General features: G+C 39.2%; 2 protein-coding genes across 2 annotated transcripts; one reads left to right on the top strand and one right to left on the bottom strand.

Moving 5' to 3' along the window:
• Positions 1-86: 86 nt before the first annotated feature.
• Positions 87-22,513, bottom strand: lrrc8aa (leucine rich repeat containing 8 VRAC subunit Aa). Its single transcript, XM_062435283.1, has 4 exons — positions 22,397-22,513; positions 19,264-19,442; positions 8,265-10,389; positions 87-6,667 (listed from the first exon to the last, which is right to left on the bottom strand). The coding sequence occupies exons 3-4, from the start codon at positions 10,377-10,379 to the stop codon at positions 6,392-6,394; spliced, it is 2,391 nt and encodes a 796-aa protein (XP_062291267.1). The 5' UTR covers positions 10,380-10,389; positions 19,264-19,442; positions 22,397-22,513; the 3' UTR covers positions 87-6,391.
• On the top strand, positions 22,326-24,543 carry dnlz (DNL-type zinc finger). Its single transcript, XM_062435284.1, has 3 exons — positions 22,326-22,668; positions 22,987-23,126; positions 24,325-24,543. Exons 1-3 carry the CDS (start codon positions 22,363-22,365, stop codon positions 24,473-24,475), a joined length of 597 nt encoding a protein of 198 aa, XP_062291268.1. The 5' UTR covers positions 22,326-22,362; the 3' UTR covers positions 24,476-24,543.
• Positions 24,544-24,742: the final 199 nt, after the last annotated feature.

The raw sequence follows: 24,742 nt of genomic DNA, 5'->3' as shown, positions 1-24,742 counted from the left end.
GCTGACTTACTGAGACAGCTAACATACCTGAGTAATCGTTATTGTTATTAATTACACTCAAGCTTTTCCTGTTAAGACATGTTCAATTGTCAGCAGTGACAAAAAGTCTATTAGACCTTCTTTCTTCAGTAATTAAAGAATGTAACAGAGTGACAACCACAGGAATGTTTACTGAATCCGCCATACGAGGAATCAACTTTGCAACAGGACTCAGTGTTAAGTGTTTATTTTATTATCATGTGTCAGAATGGTACAAAAAGTAGGGTCTGAACATTAGGAAATCAAAGTTCAGTTGTCCATTGTTACAGACGTCCCGCTTAAAAAGCCAGTGTTCAGTCCACTTGGCAACAATTAATAAAGGCCTTGTCACATGTGATACAGACAGTGCTGATTAAAACAAGTCTGTCCATCCAGCTTACAGTTTTTCATTTTTTAAAATTTATATTCCACAATGATTGCTGCTTGGGGGGTTAAGATGGACGGCTTTAGATATGGCTATACTGCACCGACGTTCAGCGTTTAACAAACCTATGCTGCGAGATGAGACAGATGTGAAACCCGGAGAACGAAAACCAACAAGCTGTTTCCATATATCCCTGATCTACAGGCATCACAATACAGAGATAGATCTGAATTTGCTGTACATAATTAATACAATCATGTATTTCCAAAAAGAAAAAAAAAAAGTTTTATACACACATAGATTAGATGCCAACGTAATGCAATCATGGCAGTTTAAGAATAATGCGATTTTCAAGAGTTAGTGCCCGAGTGAAACGGTATGTGGCTATTCAGAAATGTACAATCTTCAGAAATATTACAGATATTAACAGCTTGATGTGTACTATTACACACAATGCCCACATTGGAGGGGCGAGCTCGCCTCCATTTACAGTATGTTAGATTGTCAAGAGTCCTGTTTCAAAAAGCTGCGTCCAAAGTAATCAGCAACCCGGTGTCTGCTGTAAAAAAACAAAAAAACACAAAACCTCTGTGGATCTAAGCAAGTTAATGTGTGAGAGTAAACTGATGAACCATGTTGCTTCACACAAACTACATTACCTAAGGCATACATAACATAAAAACAGAAGACATTTGTTGATATTTTGCACTTTAAAAAGGACATGTTCATGATTTTTAATTGTCTTAAAACAGTTAACTGCCAAAATGAACATTGAAGCAGGTTTTTCTTGCTGTAATCATTCCTCCTGTTCATACTGACCATTAGATCCCCTCCAAATGTGCTTAACACAGTGATGGGGGACAAAATACACAAGCCTAATTTTGATCACATTTAAAAGAGACCTCTTAATGGCCGGTATGAATAAGAGGAATTATTACAGCAAGAAAGACGTGTCTATGTTAATTTGGGCTCCTGACTCGTTTTAAGACATATTTTAAAAAGTTGTGACCCTATCCTTTAACATTCATGAGAGAACACAAAACTTTTGGCGCATTAGCACAGAATTAAAAAAACAAAACAACAAAAAAAGCTTTTAAATGCAATGATTGAGGTTCATTTACATGTCCAGAAGAGGCTGCTTCTGAAATGATACTTATTAAAGTGCTAGCTCAGAGTTTTCATGTAACCAAGGGGCATCCGATTAGTCACTTCCTCCTTTTCGCTCCCCCGCTAACATCTGACTGACCTCATCTCAGACCTTCATCTGATTCACTGACGCTGACAGGCAGGAAAAGGGAGTGGGCCTCGCAGGTTAAATGTGCTCATCTTGTGACTCAGAGGGAAGTGACTGTGAAGGACTGCGGTCAAAGCTCTGAAGGTCAGACACACGATTGAGGCCAAAATATTTGTGGATGGAAATCCAAATGTTAGTAGGACGAAATGGGGAACATTTAAGTGGCTACAGTTCTCTGATTCGGACGTGGACTGAGCATGATAAAGCTGAAATAGAGTAAAGTCTGATATATGAATATATCAATATGTATGTAGCAATTTTAGCAAATATTGCGATAAGATGAGTTCCCAGTGACACCCTGAGACAGATTTCTTTGTCACTCTTGAACTTTAAGAGTTATGTTCTTTACAACTTTAGGGTTAAAATAAAGATAAATGTCAAAACTTCCCCTTAAGAATCAAAAATACACATTCAGCTGTGACTATCCAACCTCAAATTACATGACTGCCAATTTAAGGCTAAAACACACTTAACACAATTAGTACTAAAGCAATATTTGAAGGTCCTCAGTGGTGTCCTGCAGGTAGGAGATTATGTTTTGTGTCAGCAGCCCTGGCTACTGCACTGCACCACCACAATGACCTGTGTTACTGTATCAAATTTACATTGGAGTGACGTAAAAGTTGTCCTACACATTGTCCCTAAACATATGGCCAGCTACTGCACTTTAAAGGGTATATATCCTTTGCAGTCTAATGTGCTAAAAGCTGAATCTTTTTGCCTGTTTGTGTTTAATATTTGGCATCCAACAGGTCAACATGGCACTATTTAGTTCAAACCAGGGAAGATATACCACATTTCACCCCTGAAAATTACTTCTGTGTTTAGAAACTGTATACAAGTTGAGATTTGTTGTGCATTTCAGCTTTTCCTTTCTATGATGTCATCTGTTCCCTTTTTTTATCCCGTCTCTGTCTGTGACCTTTGCATCTAACTTTAAAAGCGGTTGCTTGTCGACACATTCAAGACCGAGGCTCTTCTTTCAGAACAGGACTGTTTTTAAGACTGTGTTCGAGCACTTTACTAGTGACCCCTAGAGGGGCATTTGGGTTTAGCCAAGGCCTCATTGAAAAAAAAAACCTTCACTGTGAACAAAAGGTGCGATTGTATCGCAAAAGTGACACAAAAAAAGCTGAAAATCAAAAAGAAAAGCAGCTGGTAACAATAAGACCACATACCGTACGACTGATATGCATGAAACAAAGACGTTAAACATCTCTGCTATACATTTTTACAACACAGAAAAACAAGTTGTGAATGTGATGTTTTGTGATCATTAAAAGGGGAATACAGCTTGTAAAAGGTAAGGCCATATTAGCAACAATGGATGCCTGGCTGGAGTAAACATAGCAGGTTTACTCTAAATGATGCTAATAAATCCAAGGTACTAATAAGAAAAGTGTTTCAAGCAGACAAAGCATGTTGCACTAATTTGGACCATGGATGTGGAAATCACATATTCTGCATACCCTTTCTGCAAATAAATGTTTCCCTTGTGTAGAACCAGTTTCCTTTACTCTGTAATTTCCTGTTTTTCCTCGTTTTGCTCTCGTGGATAAACACGGAGCGGACAAATGTCCAGTATCCCTTGAGTAAACAGAGCATGATAAATAAAAGGCCAAGCATACAAACAGCTGAAAACTTGAGTCACCAAGATAAAACTCTCCTGTCACATGTGCAAGAGTTCATCCACTTGGAGGTGCCATACAAGTAATAATCATAAAACGTCTCATAATTCAAAATCAGGATAAAAAGTACCTTGTTTCTTGCTTGTTTTATAGACTATCATCACTTTATCATCTACCAGTGGTAAGATTAGCATTGTGCATATCTTTCACTTTAATAATGAAAGAGAAATCAACTGTGGCGGGAGTTTTCTGAACATTTATGACTCTGTAACTTTAATACAGGGTAAGCAAACTTCACGTCAGCAGGGGACACATTGTGTAATTGTGACTGAATCAGTGAAGCAATGTATATTAGCCTCCATTTGAACAAAGGTCACCTTTGACTACAGATATACAGCACATTCAGACCCTTTCACTTTTTTCACATTTTATTATGTTGCAGCTGCGTGCCAAAACCATTTAAATTCATTTCCCCCCTCATCAATTTACACTCAATATCGCACAATGAGAAAGTGAAAAAAGGATTTTAACTTCCCAAATATATTAATAAGGAAAAACTAAATATCACATTGACATAAATATTTAGATCCTTTTTTTCAGTACTTAGTTGGAGCACCTTTAGCAGCCATTACAGACTCAACTCTTCTTGAGTAGGATGCAACGAACTTTGCACATCTGGATTTGGGGATTTTCTGCTATTTTTCTCCATTAGGTAGGCCTGCCATTTTCAGTTCTCTACAAAGATGTTCAATTGGGTTAAGGTTAGGGTCAGGGTTCTGGCTGGCCACTCAAAGACATTCAAAATTGTTCCTAAGTCACTCCTGTGTTATCCTGGCTGTGTGCTTAGGGCCATTGAGCCCAGTTGGAAGTCTTGAGTGCTCTGGACCAGGTTTTCATTAAGGATAGCTCCGTACTTTGTTCCATTTAGCTTCTCCTCAACCTTGGCCAATCTTCCAGTCCCTGCCACTGAAAAAGACCTCCACCAGCATGATGCTGCCACCACCATGCTTCTCCGTTGGGAGGGTATTGAGCAGGTGATGAGTGGTGCCTGGTTTCTTCCAGACATAACGTTTAGAATTGAAGCCAAATAGTTCAACCTTAGTTTCATCAGACCAGAGAATCTTGTATCTCACAGTCTGAGAATCCTCCCTGCCAAACAGAAGCCAGACTGGGACGCCTGTGGCTCAGGTGGTGGAGCGGATCGTCCACTAATCAGAAGATTGGCAGTTCCATTTCTGGCTCCTGCAGTCCACATTTTAAAGTGTCCTTGGCAAAGATAGTGTACCCTTAATTGCTCACAAGCACACACATTCACACACCTGCGCCATCAGTGTATGAATGATTAGATCCTGATAGGCAGGTTGGCAGCCCTAGCCATCAGTGTGTGAATGTGGCTTGTAGTGTAAAAAATGCTTAAGAGTGGTTGGAAGACTAGAGAGGCGCTATGTAAGTGCAGTCCATTTAGGATTAACCATAGCAGAGAGTCTGAATACTTACCGTATGTCAATGTGACAATTCCTTTTTTCCTTTTTAATAAATTTGTAAACATTTCTAAAATTCTGTTTTCACTTTGTCATTATGGGGTACTGACTGTAGATTGATGAGGGAATTTTTTTTTTAACAATATTAGCTTAAAGCTGCAACATAAAATATGAAAAGAGTGAAGGGGTCTGAATGCACTGTATGTCCATCTGAAATAAGACATGAGAAACTTAATAAATTCTTGCACAAAATGACAAATTAATGGCTGTACAGACTGTGTGACACTCAGTCACTCACTGACTTATAAATCACATACTCTCTGAATGTTGAACTGATCAGAATACAGCCTGTTTCACAGGCTCATGATACATGAACATGTACATGTTACTGGTGTGTGCATGTAGGATTAATAAGTGCCAAATTATGTATCTTGGAGTGAGATAAATTCTTGACCTGGTTTCTACAGGCCCAATCCTACTGATCTTACATATCTAAATAAGACACATTAGTAATGTGTGTGATGTTAAATCATGCAAAATAAAAGTAAAGCCCACTTCACGTGCTTAAATAACACATGATGTTTAGTGAAAGAACGTAAAGAGTCCATGATGAACGGTGCATTTCTCCACTACAGCTGACAAAAAGCAATCCACACAAGCCGACATTATAAATTAATGACTGTAGGGTATTTAGACGTACTTAAGAGTTTGTTCCCATTTATTTCCGCTGAATGTTGGACAGCTTTTCTTTGATGTAGTTTCATCATCAGTCTACTGAGTTAAGGCCAAAGCTGTGAGTTCATCTGTGGGATCATCTGCTGATCTTCATCACAGAGTCGTTTTGATCACATAGAAAGACGCCTCCAAGCATGTTGAGCATACGCAGCCTGAAGGAAATAAAACGAGCCGAACCTTCATGCCTCGACAAATTGGCTGCCAGTTGCACCACAATGTGTTTCCTAACATCTGCCAGTATCTGGAGCCACGCTGCGCCGCAACTGCAAATGTAAGTGTAAAAATTTCAAAAGTAAAATTTTGAGTCTCAAGGCCAGAGGGAGGTCAGGCAAAAACTGCTTTGAGCACGTTCAATTTGTGCATTTATCTCATGGTCAGCTATGGAGTGATAGCGAGTACATTGAGCTCACCGAAAATGCTGAATCGTGCAAACTGTTTTTTGTTTTGTTTTTTTTGGCTCTCTCTAATAAACAGGTTTGCCGTAGCAAAGATCCTACTGTGGCATGCATATTCAACATCACCCTGCTTGCATCCTGGCAACTTCACATTCAGGATGAAACACAGAAAAAGCCACATTAATAAACCATCTTTCATCACCGAGCTTGACATTTTTCCTTGATGATCATGAAACAAGAGATTTCCCAAAAAGACATCCTCGGAGGATATGAAATTTGACTTTGGTGCTTTTACAGGTCCTGACAGGGAAACCCCAAGCACCAACCAAACAACCAAACCATTACTTTTCTGGGCCCGCATGACCAACGCCTACCTTTATGAACAAAATCAATGCTTATTTGTTTCTAAAAATCAAACTTCTTCTTTCCTCTGCAGCTCTCTGCAGAAGTTTGGCTCAAGCTTGCTCCTTATCGGCCCTCCAAAGCTGCTCTTTCACTTCTGTTGGCAGCGTGTTGAACAGGTCCTCCTCCACCACCAGGCTGCTCCTCTTCAACAGCCGACACTCGCCCAGCTCCACCGGGAGACACTCCAGACGGTTCCCTCTCAGCTCCAGCTGGGTCAGCCCGGTGAGCTCCCCGAAGCGCGATGGTAGCGTCTGCAGGCAGTTGTTACCCAGATTCAGAGTGCGCAGCTTCTTACACTGGAACAGCTCTGGGGGCAAAGTCTCAATCTGAAGTGGAGAGGATAAGAGGAAGATTGATGAGAAGTGTGAGTTACCAGTTAACAGAAAGGCTGAGTTGTTCAATTTTTAATCCGTATGCCATGGCCAGATGAGACTGGAGAGCTGAGATGTGGGCAAAGGGCATTCAGGAAGAAGAGGTGGCTGTCTCCACTGGAGACTAGTTCAGATCTAGATCCTGTTTACTTCAGATGTTACCCAATTATTCTTTTATTTGCTCAGAGATTTCGCATAACTAATTTAGGTTACTGGAAAAAGAAAACAGCTAAATGGCTTCAAAGGCCTCAACAAACAATTTAAAAGCAGACTGCCAAGTCTTTTTTTTTTTTAGCATCTAAAAGCAAAACAAAAATTCACATCTTTAAAAAGCTGCTGGTGGGTATTATTCCAACACGGACACAATATTCACAATTACACAACTCATTTGAATTTATAATGTGTTACATTATGAGTGTAAAGAGGATTTAGGTGAGAAAGGCCTTAAAAACGCCAGAGACACCAGAAGGGTCCCGTTTAATGGAGCTATTTTTGGCTGCACATAAACCTGCTGGAACCTATTTTCAGTGTGCAACCACCGTAAAACGACGATAATAGCATCCTTTACTGAAAACACATGATGCCGTACACATGCCTTTGAGTTCTAAAAAAAGCCTTTTTAGGAGAATGTTGTTGTTCCTAAATTTGCATGGTAAACAAACTGCCTCTCTCTAAATGAAATAACTACACTGCAAATTAAAAAAAAGGCAAATTTAAAGACTGAAAGCCAAAAAAGACTAATGAAGTCATGACTGTTGTGTCAGGATTTGGCAAAGTCCTCAAAAGCAACTAAAACAAACAACATCCTAAATAATCAGCATTTGAGAGGAAATCTATAGGAGACCAGAACATCATCTTCTCTTTAAAAAAAAAAAGGGGGGAGAAGCTATGTAAAGGCCAAGGAGTACATCATGCTCAAAGAATCATAATGTGGTTTCAAGAGAAAAAAAAAAAGTATAATTATACCATAAATGTGACTAAGCTTTGAAAATCTCTAATGGTTTCTATTTATTGGCCCAAAAAGATGAAAAGAAAATGAACTGGCAGTAAAAAAAAAAAAAAAAAAAAAAAATGCTGTGCTTCATTCCAGACAGGAGGACTTTTATCGAACATGTGTGACAGTGGTTAACATAATTTGATTACAGCACAATAATGCAGCACAATAATGCATTTACAACATACCGCTGAATCATGTCTTCTGCTATTCCAGTCAATGGAGATTTTCCCGGATAAACAATTAATGTTTTCAAGCTTTTTATGTCCTGAACTCCTTGAATGTTTTCTCTCAATTTATGAGAGCAACTTGCAAAACTGTACAAAGCATGAGTCATGTGTTTATCTTTAAAGCCGTAATTCTCAACCTGTCTATGAACATCTCAGCATTTATAAGCTCTGACCTTTGTAAACACTTTACCTGGCCTTTGCGCTTTCATTATTCCCATATGACAGAAAGATAAGATGGCTGGAGAACATAGGAAATGAGATAAACTTTCACCCCAATGAAAACAAAATGAAAGAAGCGTAAGGGCACTAGAAAAATGGACGTTCTTACCCTGTTTGCCGTCACAGCGAAATACTGCAGGTTCTGGAGGAAGCCTATGTCAGCGTGGATGTTGGTCAGATTGTTGTGACTCAGGTCTAAGAAGCGCAGTTTGCGACAGAAGAAAAGCTGGCTGGGGATTTTCTCGATCTTGTTCCTGTTCAGATATAGCCGCTCCATGTTGGTAAGCGTGCCGATCTGAATGGGGATGTAAGCGATCTGGTTGTACCACAGCTTCAGGCACACAAGCCGGTGCAGGTGCTGGAAGCTGATGATCTCCTCGATCGTCTTCAGGTTGTTGTCCTTCAGGTCGATCTCCTGCAGGTTGTGCAAACTAAAGATGGAGTGTGGGATGCGTTCGAGATCGCAGCGAACAAGCTCGAGCTCCGTCAGATTGACCATCTTCTTCAGGCTGTTGAGCACCATCAGTTTAGTGCCCTCGTTATTGATAGAAAGCTTCTGGAGGTGCACGCCCACGTCTGTCACCACCTGCGGCAGCTTGGTCAGGTTGCTTTTCAGACGCAGCACTTTGAGCCTTTTGAGCTCTCGGAGCCCGTCGATGACGATGAAGCGATTGTTCTCCGCACTCAGGTTCCCAGTGAGGTGGAGCTCACTGAGGTTCTTCAGGCTGTAGATCCACAGTGGGATCTCTTTTATGTCTGTGAACTTAATGTGGAGCGACTTCAGGTTCTCCCTCAGGAAAGCCAGAGCTGGAGCCTCAATTTTAGCTGGTGTGTGGTAGAGCCACATTTCCCTCAGGTTTGAAAGCTGAGCGATGATCGGAGGGATTGTGACATCAGGAATAAGCTCCAGCTTGAGCACTTCCAGCTCTAGCAGATCAAACACTGTGTCTGGGATTCCGCTGAGCATGAACAGATGCAGCTCCAGCTTATCCTGCGAGTTCTTGGTGATGCGCTGCCTCAGCTTCTCCAACGTCCACTCGTTGTTGAGATTCAGCTGCCTCAGCTTGTTCTCGCTCACCTCTGACAGAAACACAGCAAAGCGCTTGGAGTAGAGAGGGTCATACTGATCTATCATGTGCAGCATGAAGGCAAAGTCGTTCTTTAAATCAGGGATGTCGCTGTAGCTGCTCTCCTCGCGGATTGACTCAAAGGAGTATCGTTTGAGTGAGCGGCTGAGCATCCAACAAAGAGTGTACATGCAGATAAGACCATAAACCACCACCAAGCTGATGTAGAAACAGGCCAGAATCTTGAAAAGAGTTGCTAACGGGTGAGCGCAATAGAACGTGCTGTATCCTGTCAGATTCTGAATCTCCACCGCACACACTACACTGAACCTGATGTAGCTTACATAGTACCCTGTATAGCTAATGATCAGTATAAACTTGATTACTTTGATGATGGTCTGACGGATGTAGAGACGGTACACTATATCACCCTCCTCCACATGAATCCTGAACTTCTTCACCTTCTCAAAAAGAGCCTTGGCCTGCTCCCCTTCCTTTTTATCTAAAACCCCAGTTTCAGAGCGATCTACAATTCCTTGTTCAATTCTGGACTTTGTTCTTTGGAGCATGGGCACACTCGCCTCAACATCCTCGCTCACACAAGAGGCCTTCTTGTCCATTGAACCGTTCATTTTCCCCAAAGGTTTGGAGTCGCTCTCCTCGACCACGGTCTCGGACAGAGCCCTTGTTGTCCATGGGGAATCAAAACATTTGAGGAGGATGGAGACAAAGTGTTCCAGTTTGGAGCTTGTGCGTGGGAACTTGAACCAGAAGTTGCTGCAGGCCAGAAAGATAAGAGTGTGGAGTAGCACCAGATAGGGGAAATATTTGGCAAACCAGTGTAGTTTGTTTTCGTAGCAAACAGCGTCGACATAATTATACTGATGACGGTCGAGGTCATACTGAATGCCTTTGGGTTCCGGTGCAAAGGGGACAGTCACGTTCGGGACGGGCATGGTCTCGCACGACCTGTTGATCACCCACTTACAAGGCAGGCAGATCATCTTGTCCTGCGTGACCTGCAGTGTGCCGCCAAACACTGCGATCATCAGCATGACGATCGAGATGTAGTCGGTGAATACGTCCCACCATGGCTTCAGGATACGGTACGCTGGCTGGGTGTCAGCAAAGTACCGGAGCTCTGTGATAGGAATCATGATGGTTTATCTGGAGAGACAGAGACAAGACAAGGGAATTATTTGATGATGCACGTGTTTAAAAAATAATGGATTACAATTTTTATTATTACAATAAACAACTGAAACCTTGAAGTTTCCATTGTTTCAAAATGTTATTCAGGACATGCTGTATGTTGGCATCTAAGATGTCCCAAGAGATGATACAATTACTCAATCAACTGATTGGTTGATTGACAAGAAAATGAAGGAACAACTATTTTGGGTTAGGGTTAGGGTTAAGGTTAGGGCAACATTAACGAATAACCAACGATAAAAACACCACAAATATACAACTTACAATGACATAAAAACATAGAACAACAGTAATTCCTCAAATTTGAAAAGCTGGAACCAGAGACTGATCAGTGTTTGTGCTTATAAAATGACTCAAAAGACTAAAATCAACTATCAAAAGAGCTGCTCATTACTTTTATGATCATCCACTAATCAACACTTTAGTATATCAGCAGCCTCTCTGTGTATACAGCAGTGATGCAAGACTACATTTGCTGAGGGATCTAAATATTCTTGCTTCTGTAACCATTATAACATCCTAAGTAATGCTTTACACTATTATTATACTACTATTCAAATGTTTATTGCATTAAGTAACCCCTAAAACTGATTACAAATGGACACCACATCAAGATCACCATTCACGCCCTCTCTTCATTTCATATCTCTTGCAGTGCAGTTTTAAGGAATCCTTCTTTAACCTGGTTGAGTGGTGTTTTATTTATTACGCTGTGAGAACAGGACATCATTCATCTCATTTAAAAAATGAGCTCTAACTCAGAGAAATTAATAAGTCCTACATATAAACACAGTACAATTAAGCATTGAACTCCAACTCAGTTATCATATTTATGATGCCTTTCATACATACAGCCCAGTCAGCATGTTTAAAGCCAAGTGTGGAGGTTAGCAGACAGAGGTAGCACAGACAAAGAGGGGCAGGAATGATATTTTTGGGTAGAGTCTGCTGTGCGTCAGGGATATCCCGAGCATCCTGCGTGTGCCGACAGCACACTGCAGTTCAAAGACTGCAGAGCAAGCCGGAAGCGAGAGGACCACAGACCCTGACACAGCACGCATGTCCACACAAGTCTCGGTTTCTCCATCACTGCTGATGTGTAGTGATTTCTCTGTATGAGCCCATTCACGGCACGTTTTAACAGTTTTAACAGTCTTCTTTAAGATCTTCTTTGTCAGTTTAATTTTTAAAAGCTGCGTCAAATCACACTAAAACACCTCAAAACAAGACATGAATTTTCACTTGTTAAAGCACACAGAATAAATGATTACAATAAATGGGGAACAGTGAAACCAAATCAAGAACTTGCACTTTGACTTAAATGCTGTTTCGGTGAGCAAGTGAGATCATACTGCTGACCATGATCAAATAAACCTTGAAACCAAATCACTGTCCCAGGCGTCCATTTACGGCTGAGTACAGCTGTTAAACCACAACTGGGCTACTTCCCCTCCCACACGCATAAATGTGTGGTTAATGCAAGAAACTCAGCAATTTCTTATTTTTCCAGTTATGTTTGTTGTTACAATAAAAAAATAAGTGATCTATCTGAGAGGATAAAGTTGGAGTAGGAGTTGATAACCAAAAAACTCTCCCTAAAACTGTATCACCCTGTTCGCTCGACTTACCCCTGACTTACAGGAAAAGGATGAAAGAGGATAGCTGATCAAGTGGTCACAAAAAAAGCCTTGTTTCATCCAGTTCAAACCAGAATGTCAGTACAGGCGGTGTGAGGGCCTCCTCTGTGAGGTCGCTGCTTTTAAAACTGACTCAGTAAGAACAGCACACAGTGACCCCAACAGCTGCCAAAACACCTCTAATTGTAAGAAAGAGAGACTATCTTAAACACCAGTGCAATCTCAATCTCAATTCATTGAATGGCAACGGATTCATTAAACAAAACTAGAAAAGTACATTAAATAAGTTTAGACTGAAAATATGAAGATAATGGTTTCACTTCGCAAACAACAATCTGCCCTCTTTCATAAAGACGGCAGAAACTTGAGGGTTCCCTGGTTTACACTATAGATAATATCTCTTATGTAACATGGCTGCACTGATAAGGTCAAATAAACAACAAAGATCCATGTAACATGCCTTAAAATATAAATTTTCTATTTGATGAGTCTTACACTGGCATCCAGACTGTCACAAACTGAAGATGAAGTAAACTCGCAGTGTGTGATAATCTGATATTTTTCGTTCAAAAAGCGCATTCAAGGATTTCTTCCTCTGAGGAATCACTCTCATTATCATAAACAGGAGCAGAGGAACAGGGCGTCTTCAAAGTCAAACTGGATTTCTTTGGAAATGGGTTAGGAGCTCTGTCCCGGCTTCCTGTTTGTACCCTTATCCTGGTACATTTTTCCTGAATTTGTTCCCCCGAACAGAGCTGCTTTTGTGTGGGCGGTCTTTGTCTCTGAGACACGGGCTCGGAGACGTGCAGGTGAGCTCACCCGCTGAGAGAGGCGATATATTAACAGAGCCAGCAGTAATTTCCCCTCAAGGACACTCTTGGCTCTCAACTGAAGCTACAGACAGTAACACAGAAAAATAGAGAAACACATGATATGTGTTGTTACTGTGCACGGTCCATCGAAAGGAATTTAAAGGTCCCATATTGTTACACTTATTCATATCTGTAGTGTTTATTTGTGTCTATTAAACACTTCTGACTTTGGTTTTTAGCCTTGCTACCATGATATTTTACACAGATGTTTATGTTCCTCTGAGGATGAATCCCCTGACTCTGGTGATCCCCTGACTTTTCATCTCTGAGATTCACATTTGTGTTTTAAAGTTAAAATATCTTCACAATTATTGGATGTATTGCAATGAAATTTGGTACATAGATTCATGCTCTCCTCAGGCTGAACTGCACAAACTTTGGTGATCCTTTGAATTTTTCATCTTGCCATTATCAAAATCTCAATCTGTCCAGTATTGTCGTTTATGACCAAAAAGCCTACATGCAAAACTAATGACATTCCCATGAGCCTCGGTCAAGGGCGTAGGTTTGGTTTTAGTTGGAAGGGACATTTTTTTGTCAGACTGCCAAAATAATTGTGTATGTGTGCTTGCTCTGTATCATGCTTATCTTTCATAAGCACGTGTGTGCAAACACATACACAAAGAAAGAGCCTTACTCTGCTGAATGTTTACTTACTGAATATGAATTTGCTGACTTGCCAAAATCTGGACTTATATCATGATGTTTTATCGTATATCAGATTTTTACATTTAAGTCTATTGACAGACAACTATAAATCTGAGACCAAAATTAATATTTTAAAGATATATAGACTATCACAATCGATGTGTAGAAACCTGCAGGTAATGAGCTGCTCTATAACGAGCTGCTGGAAGGTTTTTAAACCTCACCCTTTTTATTCAACCCCTGAATTTACGGCTCGATCTTTCACAGCTCACCTGAGAGGCTGCAGTTCACCTGTCTGAATCTCCGTGCTGCTGTGGCTGATTTAGCTTATGAATTATGTTACGTGGAGTTAAAGCTGCTAAACAGTTTGAGGTAAAAATATTGGTGGGAATAATCCAGCAACACCTTGGTATTAGTAGTGACATGTCCATACGGTCCATACCCAAATCTACGTCAAAGGCCTCTGCTGTACTTTGTGTTTTGTTCTAGTTAGGAAATGTTAACTAAGATGGTGAACATTAAACCTTAAAAATGTTTGCATGGTTACATTAGTTTTAGCTCAATGCATCTCTGTGCATAAACTAGGGCTGGGTATCGTTTAAGAAATGATGGTACCAGTAACAATCCAAGTACCCTTAAACAGAAAACTAATACCAATACTTTTTGATAATCATCAATAATCATTTTAGTCATTCTTTAAGAAAAAAAATGCCCAAAATTAGCTGGTTCCACCTTCTCACTTGCTCATGCTATTCAGTGTTTTTATACACTAAAATTTTGAGATTTTGGACTGTTGGTTGGACAAAACAAAATACTAGAAGACCCTGAGCTTTTTAATATCATCTGACATTTTATGGACAACACCGAGACAACAATCAACAAATTAATTGATAAACATTTTTTTTTTTTTTTAAATCAGTAGCTGCAGCCCTAACCTGAATAATGACAAATTTTAAAAAATCACCCACAGGTGAATGTTACGCTCCACAAGAAGAAAATCAAAGCGCTACATCTGACAGCCAACTGTGGCGTCTCATTTGAGGAATTGCAACTTTTTCTTTGTGTGTTTTCTTTGGATGCTTTGCTTACCTACAAAACTTGAAAGACATGTTAGGGAGGCGCATGTTTGGAAAATATGAAACCACTTACGCAGTCCGTGCAGGGACGGGATCCTGCAACCTTACAACCCTGAACGGTGTTTAGAAAATAAATGGATGGATGGAGAGATGGATGAATGCCAGCGCTGCCATCACTAACAGTGAGCCTGAACTTTTATTACATTGCATCAGATTGATATGTGCTTTTTTCGGGTTTAGGATATCTGTCAATATATCTTCACTGTAATGCAACAGAGAGCATCACACATTAACTGACTAACTCCAACCTGATGCTGCACACACATAATGATGATATTATTATAACCCAGCATGGATGAGTAATTTACTGTTATCAGTCTCCAGTGCTGTGTCCACAGTAGGGCTGTAACTCACAATAATTAATTATCGGTCATTTTCTTGATTAATCAATTAGTTGTTTGGTCCATAAAATGTCAGAAAATGTTGAAAAATGTCGATTGCTGTTTCCCAAAGACCAAGATGACATCATAAAATGTCAAATTGTTTTGTCACTACCAAGGATGGGAATTGATACGATTTTATTGATATCAATGACATTATCTACCCTGCTTTATCGAATACCTTATTAATTCCTGATCAGCTATTTGAAAGTTGTCCTACACAGGTGTTCAGTGACAATGCTGAACAATATTTATTATCTCCACTGTTTATCAATGACCTGCTTATGAATATTTGAAACATAATTGGTAGATAAATGGTCCGCAGCCAGAAGTTAACTGAATTAATTACTGACTTAATTAATTGAAAAGCATCTTACAGTCCTCTGTCTGTATAACAAAATGGGAGGAAGGGGATTGTGCCGCACTGCAAAACGTTAAAATTAGCTGAGTGACAGCATAGAAAGTTCACAGTAAACTTCACATTCGCCTCACAAAAGTAATTATTTAGTCATTAAATCAAAACATGCTTGCAGCCGCGGCCGTATTTGAAGATGAACTACAAGACAGCTGAAGATAGCTTTAGCGTGTGTGTGCTGTAAACAGTCGGGAGGCGGCTGTGCCCTCACAGATGAGTTCAGATGAGTCCTTTTCCGTTATGTCAACACCAAACACCTGGGCATCGATACGAGGAATCTCGAAGACAAACGATTCTGATGGATCGGACATATTGGAACCGGTTCTAAACTGGAACCGGTTCTTGATTCTGATCCCTAATCTCTACTGATAGCCCACAGCATGACAATATTCACTTTACTATAATAGGGCTAAAGAAACCAGAAAATATTCACATTTGAGACGCGGGAATCTGAGAATTTAGACATTTTTTTCTTAAAAAGACTCAAAATGATTAATCGATTATCGAAATAGTTGTCAATTCATAACTGGCAACTAATCGTTTAATCAACTAATGTTTGAAGCTGTAGTCCACAGGATGTAATTTATGGTTGTTGCATAATACGTTTAAGGGGAAATTCAACCAAAGTTTAAGAGTGTTTTCACAACTTTTTGTTTTTTTACTTCTGAATCGGTCAGGTCAGAATCAGTGGATGACTTTTTACTTTGTTGCATTTTCTCTTCAGTTGAGTTTCGTTTAACAAATTTCAAGCGAAAAAAAATGGTCAGAATATCTCATGGGGTTGGCAGACACACAAAGGACAGCTTGTTTTTCTTCTGGGATAGCTATCCGAAATGGACCATCAGCAGAACTGGCATTTCTTCATAACTGCAGTCATCGTTTGAGTCATATACAAAGCCTGTGAAAGCAAGAAAAAAAGGCTGCACACTGCAGCTCCCAATGCAGATACATTTAACAGGATACCACCAGTGACATTTCAAGCTTACCGCTCTTCTTCAGACATTTGCTTTCACAGATTTTGTTATATGGTCCAACACCTGCTTTCCTACCATTTTCACTTGAAAAGATGACTCAAAATGTATAATCGATTATCAAAATATTTGTCAATTAATGTAATAATTGAATAATAAACAGATGTTTGAAGCTCTAGTGCATGGCATGTACTTTATGGTTGTTGCATAATACCTTTAAGGGGAAATTCAACTAAAGTACTTTAAAGGCATTTTCACGCCTATAGTTCATTTACTTTGGTCTGAATCAGTGGATGAGTTACTACTTTGCTTCATTTTCTCTTTGGTTCAGTTTGGTTTCACATGGCAAAGTTTTAAGCGAACCAAAATCTATCAACAAAAGTCATGTGGGAGCTGTCATGCTGTTTATTGGTCAATATATGTCAAGGAAGTACAGCTTTTCTTCCAGGATCGCTATCCAAAATGGACCACTGGCAGAATTGGCATTTCTTCATCGTTTGAGACATATACCGAGCCAAAATATGCGAGAAGAATGTCACACGTGGACAAATTTCAAAGCAACATCTAGACAACAACGTGTTGCATCATGTTACGCAAAGACGACATGCTGCCTTCATCTGGTTAAAGAGAAGGGAGCGGATATTGAGCGCATTCCATGTTTTGTTATATTATGCACAGGGCGTTGCACCTTTTGGACGTATTCCATATGGATTGAAGCACAGACTTATTTTGAAGGATGTGCATTAGCATTTCCGCTATCATGTTTCCCATGTTCCTTACGCGTTGTTCATATGTTGTCCATATGTTCTTTATGAAATTGTGTAAATAAAGTATATTGGGATATTAAGGTTAGAAATCTTTCTATAAAGGGAAATATTGGGGGGGGGGTATAGCGAACATCTTATTTTACGATCCGTACTTCTGTTGGCTTTACTTCCTCTTTGTGTCGGGGGCTTTTCCCGGGAAGTTGCTGTTTGGAAAGTAAATAGCTCAGAGACAGTCCCGGGAAGTGCGTCTTTGCTTCCTGTGCGACATGACGCAGAGTCACACCCACTACAGATTCACAACCTGATGATTTCCAATTATCAGCCTGTTGCTGGTTTTAGCGGGGAGGTCCGTTCTCATTGAGTGTACTTCCTGAGACGTGGATGTTAAAAAAAGTGGAGTTGTTCAGGACTCAGGATGATATTCTTGGCAATCAAACATCCACAACTCCTTCCGAAAACATGAAATTGTCCATGTCCTGTTCTTTGAAAAAACAATCATGGACAGGCCGCCTTCACTTGATTTATCACAGCTTCCGATCTCAGCCCATCTCCCCAACCCTGGTAGTGGTAGTAGACTTGAGACAAGAGGCAAGAGATGGAGCATTCAGGGGAAGCGTCTTCAGTCCTAACAAGGTGTGAGGCCCTGTTCTTACCTGCCGTTAACATGATCCGATCACAAGTGGATAGCTCTAAGTGCGTCACTTCACACCTGGCGTTAGGATGAGTCTAGACTGTCCACTCGAGACCGGATCTCACTTCCCTGCTCTTTATGCAAATAAACACCTACATCATTTCCGTGGGGCAGGAGGAGAGCAAAACTCAGCAGCCAGACATTTCTCTTTTCTCTGTTAACGAGCAAAATTGGGATTGATACTAAAATGAGAATATAGCTGGTCCACCTCCTGAAGACGAGACCTCCTTCTTGAGTGAGCCTGGACAGGTTAGGCTAACCCTCTACCCTCTTTACTTTAATCAGCAGGTGGTAAGAAAGACACCTTGCTCACAAAAAGGCCAATTTTCTTTTTCATTCTTATTCACACACCTACACACACACACACACACACACACACACACACACACTTAGAAGACAAAATCAAGACTTGCATTCATTTCCTGGAGACGTACCTTCACCATAACCACTACTCTAACCTTAACCACTGACCCACAAAATCAGCATTTTCCCCAATTGGTGACACTGCTTTTGTCCCACATTAGAAAAGCCTTCCCCATATTAACTAGTCCTAAATCTGAAATTTGCCCCTAAAAGTAGTCTATGACAGACCACACACACACACACACACACACACACACACACACACACACACACACACACACAATTGCTCACAATGCAAATCTCAAGGGCCAACATTATAATAAAACACTATGGTGGTAACCTTGCAATACACTTTAGAGGAAGACAATACAAATATAACACAAATATGAGAGTACAGGGTATAACAGTGGCATTTTTAATCCACACACATCATAAAGCAAAATTCATTTACTATCACTCAGAAATGTACCACAGACACACTGTAACGCTTCCTGGCTTCACTACGGATTAAAAAAGCAGCGTTTTCTTGCTTTTCAGGAGCAGCAGATTTAACACATGAGTGACAATCTATGTATTAAAAAACTGATTTTATTCAACTGCCTGCTACTGTATTTTATGTTTTTTTATGCCATGATATCGAAATACAACCAGCTGGCCTTCAACTCTGACTGGCATGAATATGCTCAGGAATATTAGCTAAATTACTTCATCATCCGGGATAAAAGAGTCAGTCAATGAGGCGGTCATATAAAATAACATGTAATCTAATCCGGAGAGCGACCCTTTTCCTTTTTGGTGGTCTCACTACAATAATAACAGCAGCAGCAGCAGAGAACCGAGAGGCGACGTTACTGGAAACGATGTCTCATACATACCGACGGCCGGTGAGTTAGTTAGCAGGCTGCGGCAGCTCGTGACACCCCGGTAAAAAAACAGGAGATAAACTCACCGTGTTTATTAAAGCTGCTGTCTGTCGCCTCCTCCGCACGCCGGTGACACATTTCTCTCACGTTCCTCGGCAGCTCGTGTCGGGTCGGACACCGGGCCAGAGCCCCGCGCGACAAAACCACGAGAAGGCACGAGCAGAGTGCGTTCGTTCCAAGAGCTGCTGCTGCTGCAAGTACGATACTGCCGGAAGTGTTCATGTTATCAGAATAAAAGCAGGGCGTTAATAAACAGTAAAAGCTTTTTTTTTTCTTAAAAAAAACAAACAACTTTTACTATCTTAAATTTCAATTATATAGAAAATTAAGAATCATAACGGAGTAAAAGTGTAATTTTAATACAAATGTAAGTTGTGTCTTTAACATCTGGCCAGGTACAGCAGGTGAAAATGAAACTTTTAGGTTGACTTTTGCTCATTTAACCCTACATACTTTTCAGGGTCATATTTAACCCTATACACATTTATTTAAGCTGGACTTTTCCTAATGTGACCCACAGTACACAAAATTGGAAATAAAATGCAGTTAGTTTTTTTTTTTAATTTTTGTGCAGCTGATACATATTTTATATTCTGCAAATGTATGAATTTGGCATGTATTTATTAACAATAAATAAATCAAAAATCAGTATTCAAACATCATCATCATTCAAATGTTCTCCTTGATCATATCAAAGTGATTGTGAATGTCTTTTTCCCATAACATGTATTAATGACTGATGGGGAATTTATGGGTTTGAATTGGTATAGAGACTAATTTATGAGTCAGAATATGAACAGTATGTCAGGGTTAAAGTTGTATTTCTTCCATTGACTAATGAGCATGGTTCCTGTCAAATAAATTAAATTAAAAGTAGGAAATAAATAAACGTGGAAATGTATAGTTAATATGACTTTAATTACTGTGGGCAAACAATATCACAAATATATAACCAGTAATATTAGGCCTCTGTTTTCTTTATTAGTTATTATAGATATGTAGAATGTCCCAAATAAGCTTTTTACTCCTCACCTTTGAATAGATACATTTCCAAACCAATCTGATGTAATTAAACTTGTAGGGAGATTATTCCTATTGAATAATAAATGTTGGCTTTTAGTTTATGGCCATGAATAAGGAATGAACCCTTCCTGTGAAGAGTAATTGACCAGAAGATCAGATACAGGGTACACTATTTCTTAAATGGTGTGAAGATAGGGTGTTATTATAGGTGATCAATGTGGCATCTATGCTGACATGTCTTTTTCTATTATAATGTAACACACAGAAACTGCATGTGGACTCACCAGAGAGACAGTGTGTCAGCACTGAGAGTCCTCCCAGTGTCAGACTGACTGCAGTTTCCCCTAAACAAGCTTCCCCCCACCTCCCAAAGCAGGATTAAGCAACACACCCTTCAGTCCAGCTCACTAAATTGAACTTCAGACATTTATTCGTGCCAAGGTCATTTGTGATGATTGCTGGGCCCGTTCGGCTCAGCTATAAACTGTCGTAACAACCTTGGCCATAGCCAGCTGGGACAATAATGGAAATTGTTTCGTTATAAATACTGTCCCTATTCCTTCCACTCCCTTTAAAGCCTTGGCAAAGAATGAAGTGATGATAACTGTCTGTGCACAACTCAACACATAATATTATATGGGAGTTTGGTGCTGATTTGTACCAAACTGGAATACTGAATCTTAAATCTGTATCTTTTTTAAGTCTTAATATCTCCCTCTGGTGGTTGGGTTCATATGAATGACTGTCTTCTTTTCTATTATGGGAGTGCCTAATGAGCCAAAACTTAAAGTGGATTCTTGTTGGTGAAAATTAACTCCAGGCAGGCACATTGTTTTGGATGACTGCCACCGCAACGATCAGGGACAGTCACCAGTTACCATGCCAAGGCTGGCAGCACAGTTTCAGATTAACACTGTATATTGTTTGAGGTGTCTTGAAATACTTTATTTTTTTACTGTGATTATAATCTTTTTTTTTTTTTTTTTTAAATATAAGATTGCCTGCATTTTAAACAATGGAATGGAAATGGTGGTAAAACTGTACAAGACGTATTTGACAGTCCACCCCTTTTAAACAGAATAAGCTTAAGGAGGGTAAGGTGGTCACTCCATTTCTACCTGACACTTTAGATTTAGATTTAATAATTAGATTTAATATTAAACATTTAGATTTAGATTCAACATTTAGATTTAGATTTTTACGTATTTACATTTTTTAACAATTATATACATTTTTACATGTATTTCTGACTTAAATGAAAGAAAAAATAGCTAAATGTGAATAAAGTGAGCTAAATATTGAATATATCAGCTATAAAACTGTAACCAAAATTTTACAATCGGTGCCTCATATACACATTGAAAGGAAGGAATTGATGGATTAAGAATATAAGGGGATTAAAATGAAAGTTAAAAAGTATGACAATAGGCCTACTAACCCTGCTCTCCACCTTAAAATTGACATAACTGACATCCAAGCTGATTAAGTCTATCTAAGTACATCTAAACGCAAATTAATGCAGTGTCTTTTTTCTAACTTTATTTATGGATTTTGAACAGCTAGGGGGATTGTTTTCTCAAAAGTAACTTCAATTTGTCAACAATTGTGATTAAGAGTGAAACTGAAGAAATGTTACTGAGTGAAATGTACTTAAAAATAAATGTGATTTTTTTGTTTTGTTTATTCGTTTGTTTTCCTTTAGATTTAATGCCTTATTGTTATTTATTTATTTTTATGTACGTTCTTTTTTTGGAAAAAAGTTAATAAGGACCGAAATAAATCACTACTACTACTGATGTTTGCAGTAGTCATACAATCCAGTAAAATTAAATTATGTGTATGTGAACCATACACGTAATGGCTGTGATTGCTCTGGGTTTAGCCCCGGATCCTATATCAACTCTTAGATCCGCCCCTGGTTTTCAATATTATTACTTTTAATCCTAAATTTCAATTACACCTGCATTTTGTTGTATATGAACAATGTGTTAATAAAGTTTGTTTGGAGAAAAAAAAAAGTCAACATATGAGATCATCAAACAGCGACTAAACACGTTGATGAAATTTCTTGTAACCTTTAAAGCTGCACACTAAAAACAATCATGTCGGTGTTACAGACGCTTCTTGTCCGCTTACCTTCATCAGCTTGTACCGGAACAAAGCTCGCTGTCGGTCGGCTGCTGCTGCGGTGTCTGCACGGAGCACCGGCGGCCTCAGTCAGGAGGTTTGAAGGGTTTCTCTCCACACAGCAGGGTCATTACAGCTCTCATCGCCTGTTACCTGCTGACAGAAATGAAAACGACCTAAGAAGAAGAAGTCACAGAGGATTTTCAACCAGTCCGATCTTCAGGAGTGATGCTGTGGGGAAGATCCAGCCTACACATTATCAGCTGGTTTACACATGCAAGGTAGAAAACCAGATTTAAGATGTTGTTGTTGTTGTTGTTGTTTTGGCTGTCCTGCTTCATGTGAATTATTATAATAATTATTATTATAATTATAACTGTGCTTAACTGGATATGCACTTTAAGGACTGTGTGCAATATTGTTATGTGGACGAGTGAGTGGGTTGTTGTATACTTTATATTGTTTTTTTCATGTGTTTCTTCTTTTTTTTATTATTATTATTTATTAGCTCTTTTGCACTGCCAAGGACTGCACTTAATTTCGTTGTACCTGTTACAATCACAATAAAGATATTCTGATTCTGATTCTGAAATTTGCAGGTTTGCTCCACCAGGTCCATGCAGAAGATTTCCAAGCAGGCGTACCACAAAGGGGTCGTGATAGTGAAATGTGAGGGGTGTAAAAATCACCACATCATCGCTGATAACCTCGGCTGGTTCTCTGACCTGGAGGGGAAGAAGTCAGTGGTGTTTTATTAAACTTATGAACATGAACCTGAATGTCATTATAATTCCTGAGCTGCTCATTAGTTTGGTATTGCTCTATTTGCCTGCTGAGTCAGTTTGATCAAGCTGGTTTAACTGGTGATCAGCTGGTTTAAGCTGCTAGGTGACTTTTACCTAAGTAAAGGATCTTTTTTTTTTCAGCTGTAGTCCACAGCAGGGAAATTTAACCTAATAGTTTAAGGCCGTTTTCTGGTCTAACCGGTTACCAGCTGAATTTTCCAGTATGGATCATACCAATTACAGCTTGTATGATTGCACTGATGGTGGTGTTTTCACTGGTTAGGTCAATTCATTTATGATATGTAGAAAGGTTGCAATTAACAATTATATTCATATTTTCATGGTTTTGTTTATAAATGTCAGAAAATTGTGAAAAATATTCAGTTTGCTGCCACAGAAAACTAAATAAACTGGCAAATATTCACATTTGAAGAACTGGAATCAGAGAATTTGGACATTATCTCTTTTAAAAAGTCTCAAAGTGATTAATTTACAATAGTTAGTTTAATAAGGCAGATAATAACTTTAAATATTGTGAATGTGTCCATTAAGTTTATTTTCTGATGTGAAAACAAAGTCTTATCTTGTGTAACATAGCAGCAACATCTCATTAAAAGATATTTGAAGATTGGCAGATAATTGATTAATCAAATAATCGTTGCAGCCATAGTCAACAGCATGCATTTTATGGTTGTTGCTTAATATGTGAAAAGAGGAATTTAACCAAATAATTTAAGGGCGTTTTCACATCTAAAGTTATAGTATGTTTCAATATTAAACCGCGCATCCGGTTATTGTTTTAAGACAGACTTTAAATATTGTGAATGTGTCCATTAAGCTTATTTTCTGGTGTGAAAACAAAGTCTTATCTTGTGTAACATAGCAGCAACGTCTCATTAAAAACAAATATTTAAATAGAGATGGGTAAAAAAGTAAAGTGGAGGCATGAGGTGAGACAGATCTCGGAACTTAAGTTACTAGATAAATGGAAATTCATCACAAAAAAGGGATGAGAATGTCAACCAGCACCTCTGAGTGTTTAAGCATGTCTGATTAACTCAAGTGGTACAAAATCCACTCAAGAAATTGACTTGATTGATTGTACTTCTGTGTATTTCTGAATGACTCATGCTGTGTTGCCTTATGCTTCAGAAACATCGAGGAAATCCTTGCTGCTAAAGGAGAGACGGTGAAGAGGCTTGAAGGAAGCGCTGCTTTGGAAGTAGTAATGGATGAATCCATCAAAGAGTCACAGCGCCGTGAAGACACTGAAACAGCAGACAGTGACCCAGAAAAAAAATAATGATGTGTTTACACTGTGTATGTATATTGTGAGATGTTTATGTTAAATTTTATAATAAATACAATTCTTTTTCATTCCTGCTGTTTGTTGTTGTCGTGTAGCCTGAATGAGGAATAAAGAAATTAGTTTTTAATAGGAGAAGCTGGAACTATAATCACAGCTACTTATTGCAAATAAAACAGATGAAAAGCGTTTTGTTTTTTTCCCAGCTACATTAACTTAACCCTTTGTAGGTCTGCTCAACCGTTTGGTAGAGATCACTTTGTG

The sequence above is a fragment of the Scomber scombrus genome, chromosome 15 (assembly GCF_963691925.1).
Source record: "Scomber scombrus chromosome 15, fScoSco1.1, whole genome shotgun sequence".
NCBI classification, from domain to species: domain Eukaryota; kingdom Metazoa; phylum Chordata; class Actinopteri; order Scombriformes; family Scombridae; genus Scomber; species Scomber scombrus.
This window is presented reverse-complemented; position numbering and strand designations above follow the sequence as displayed.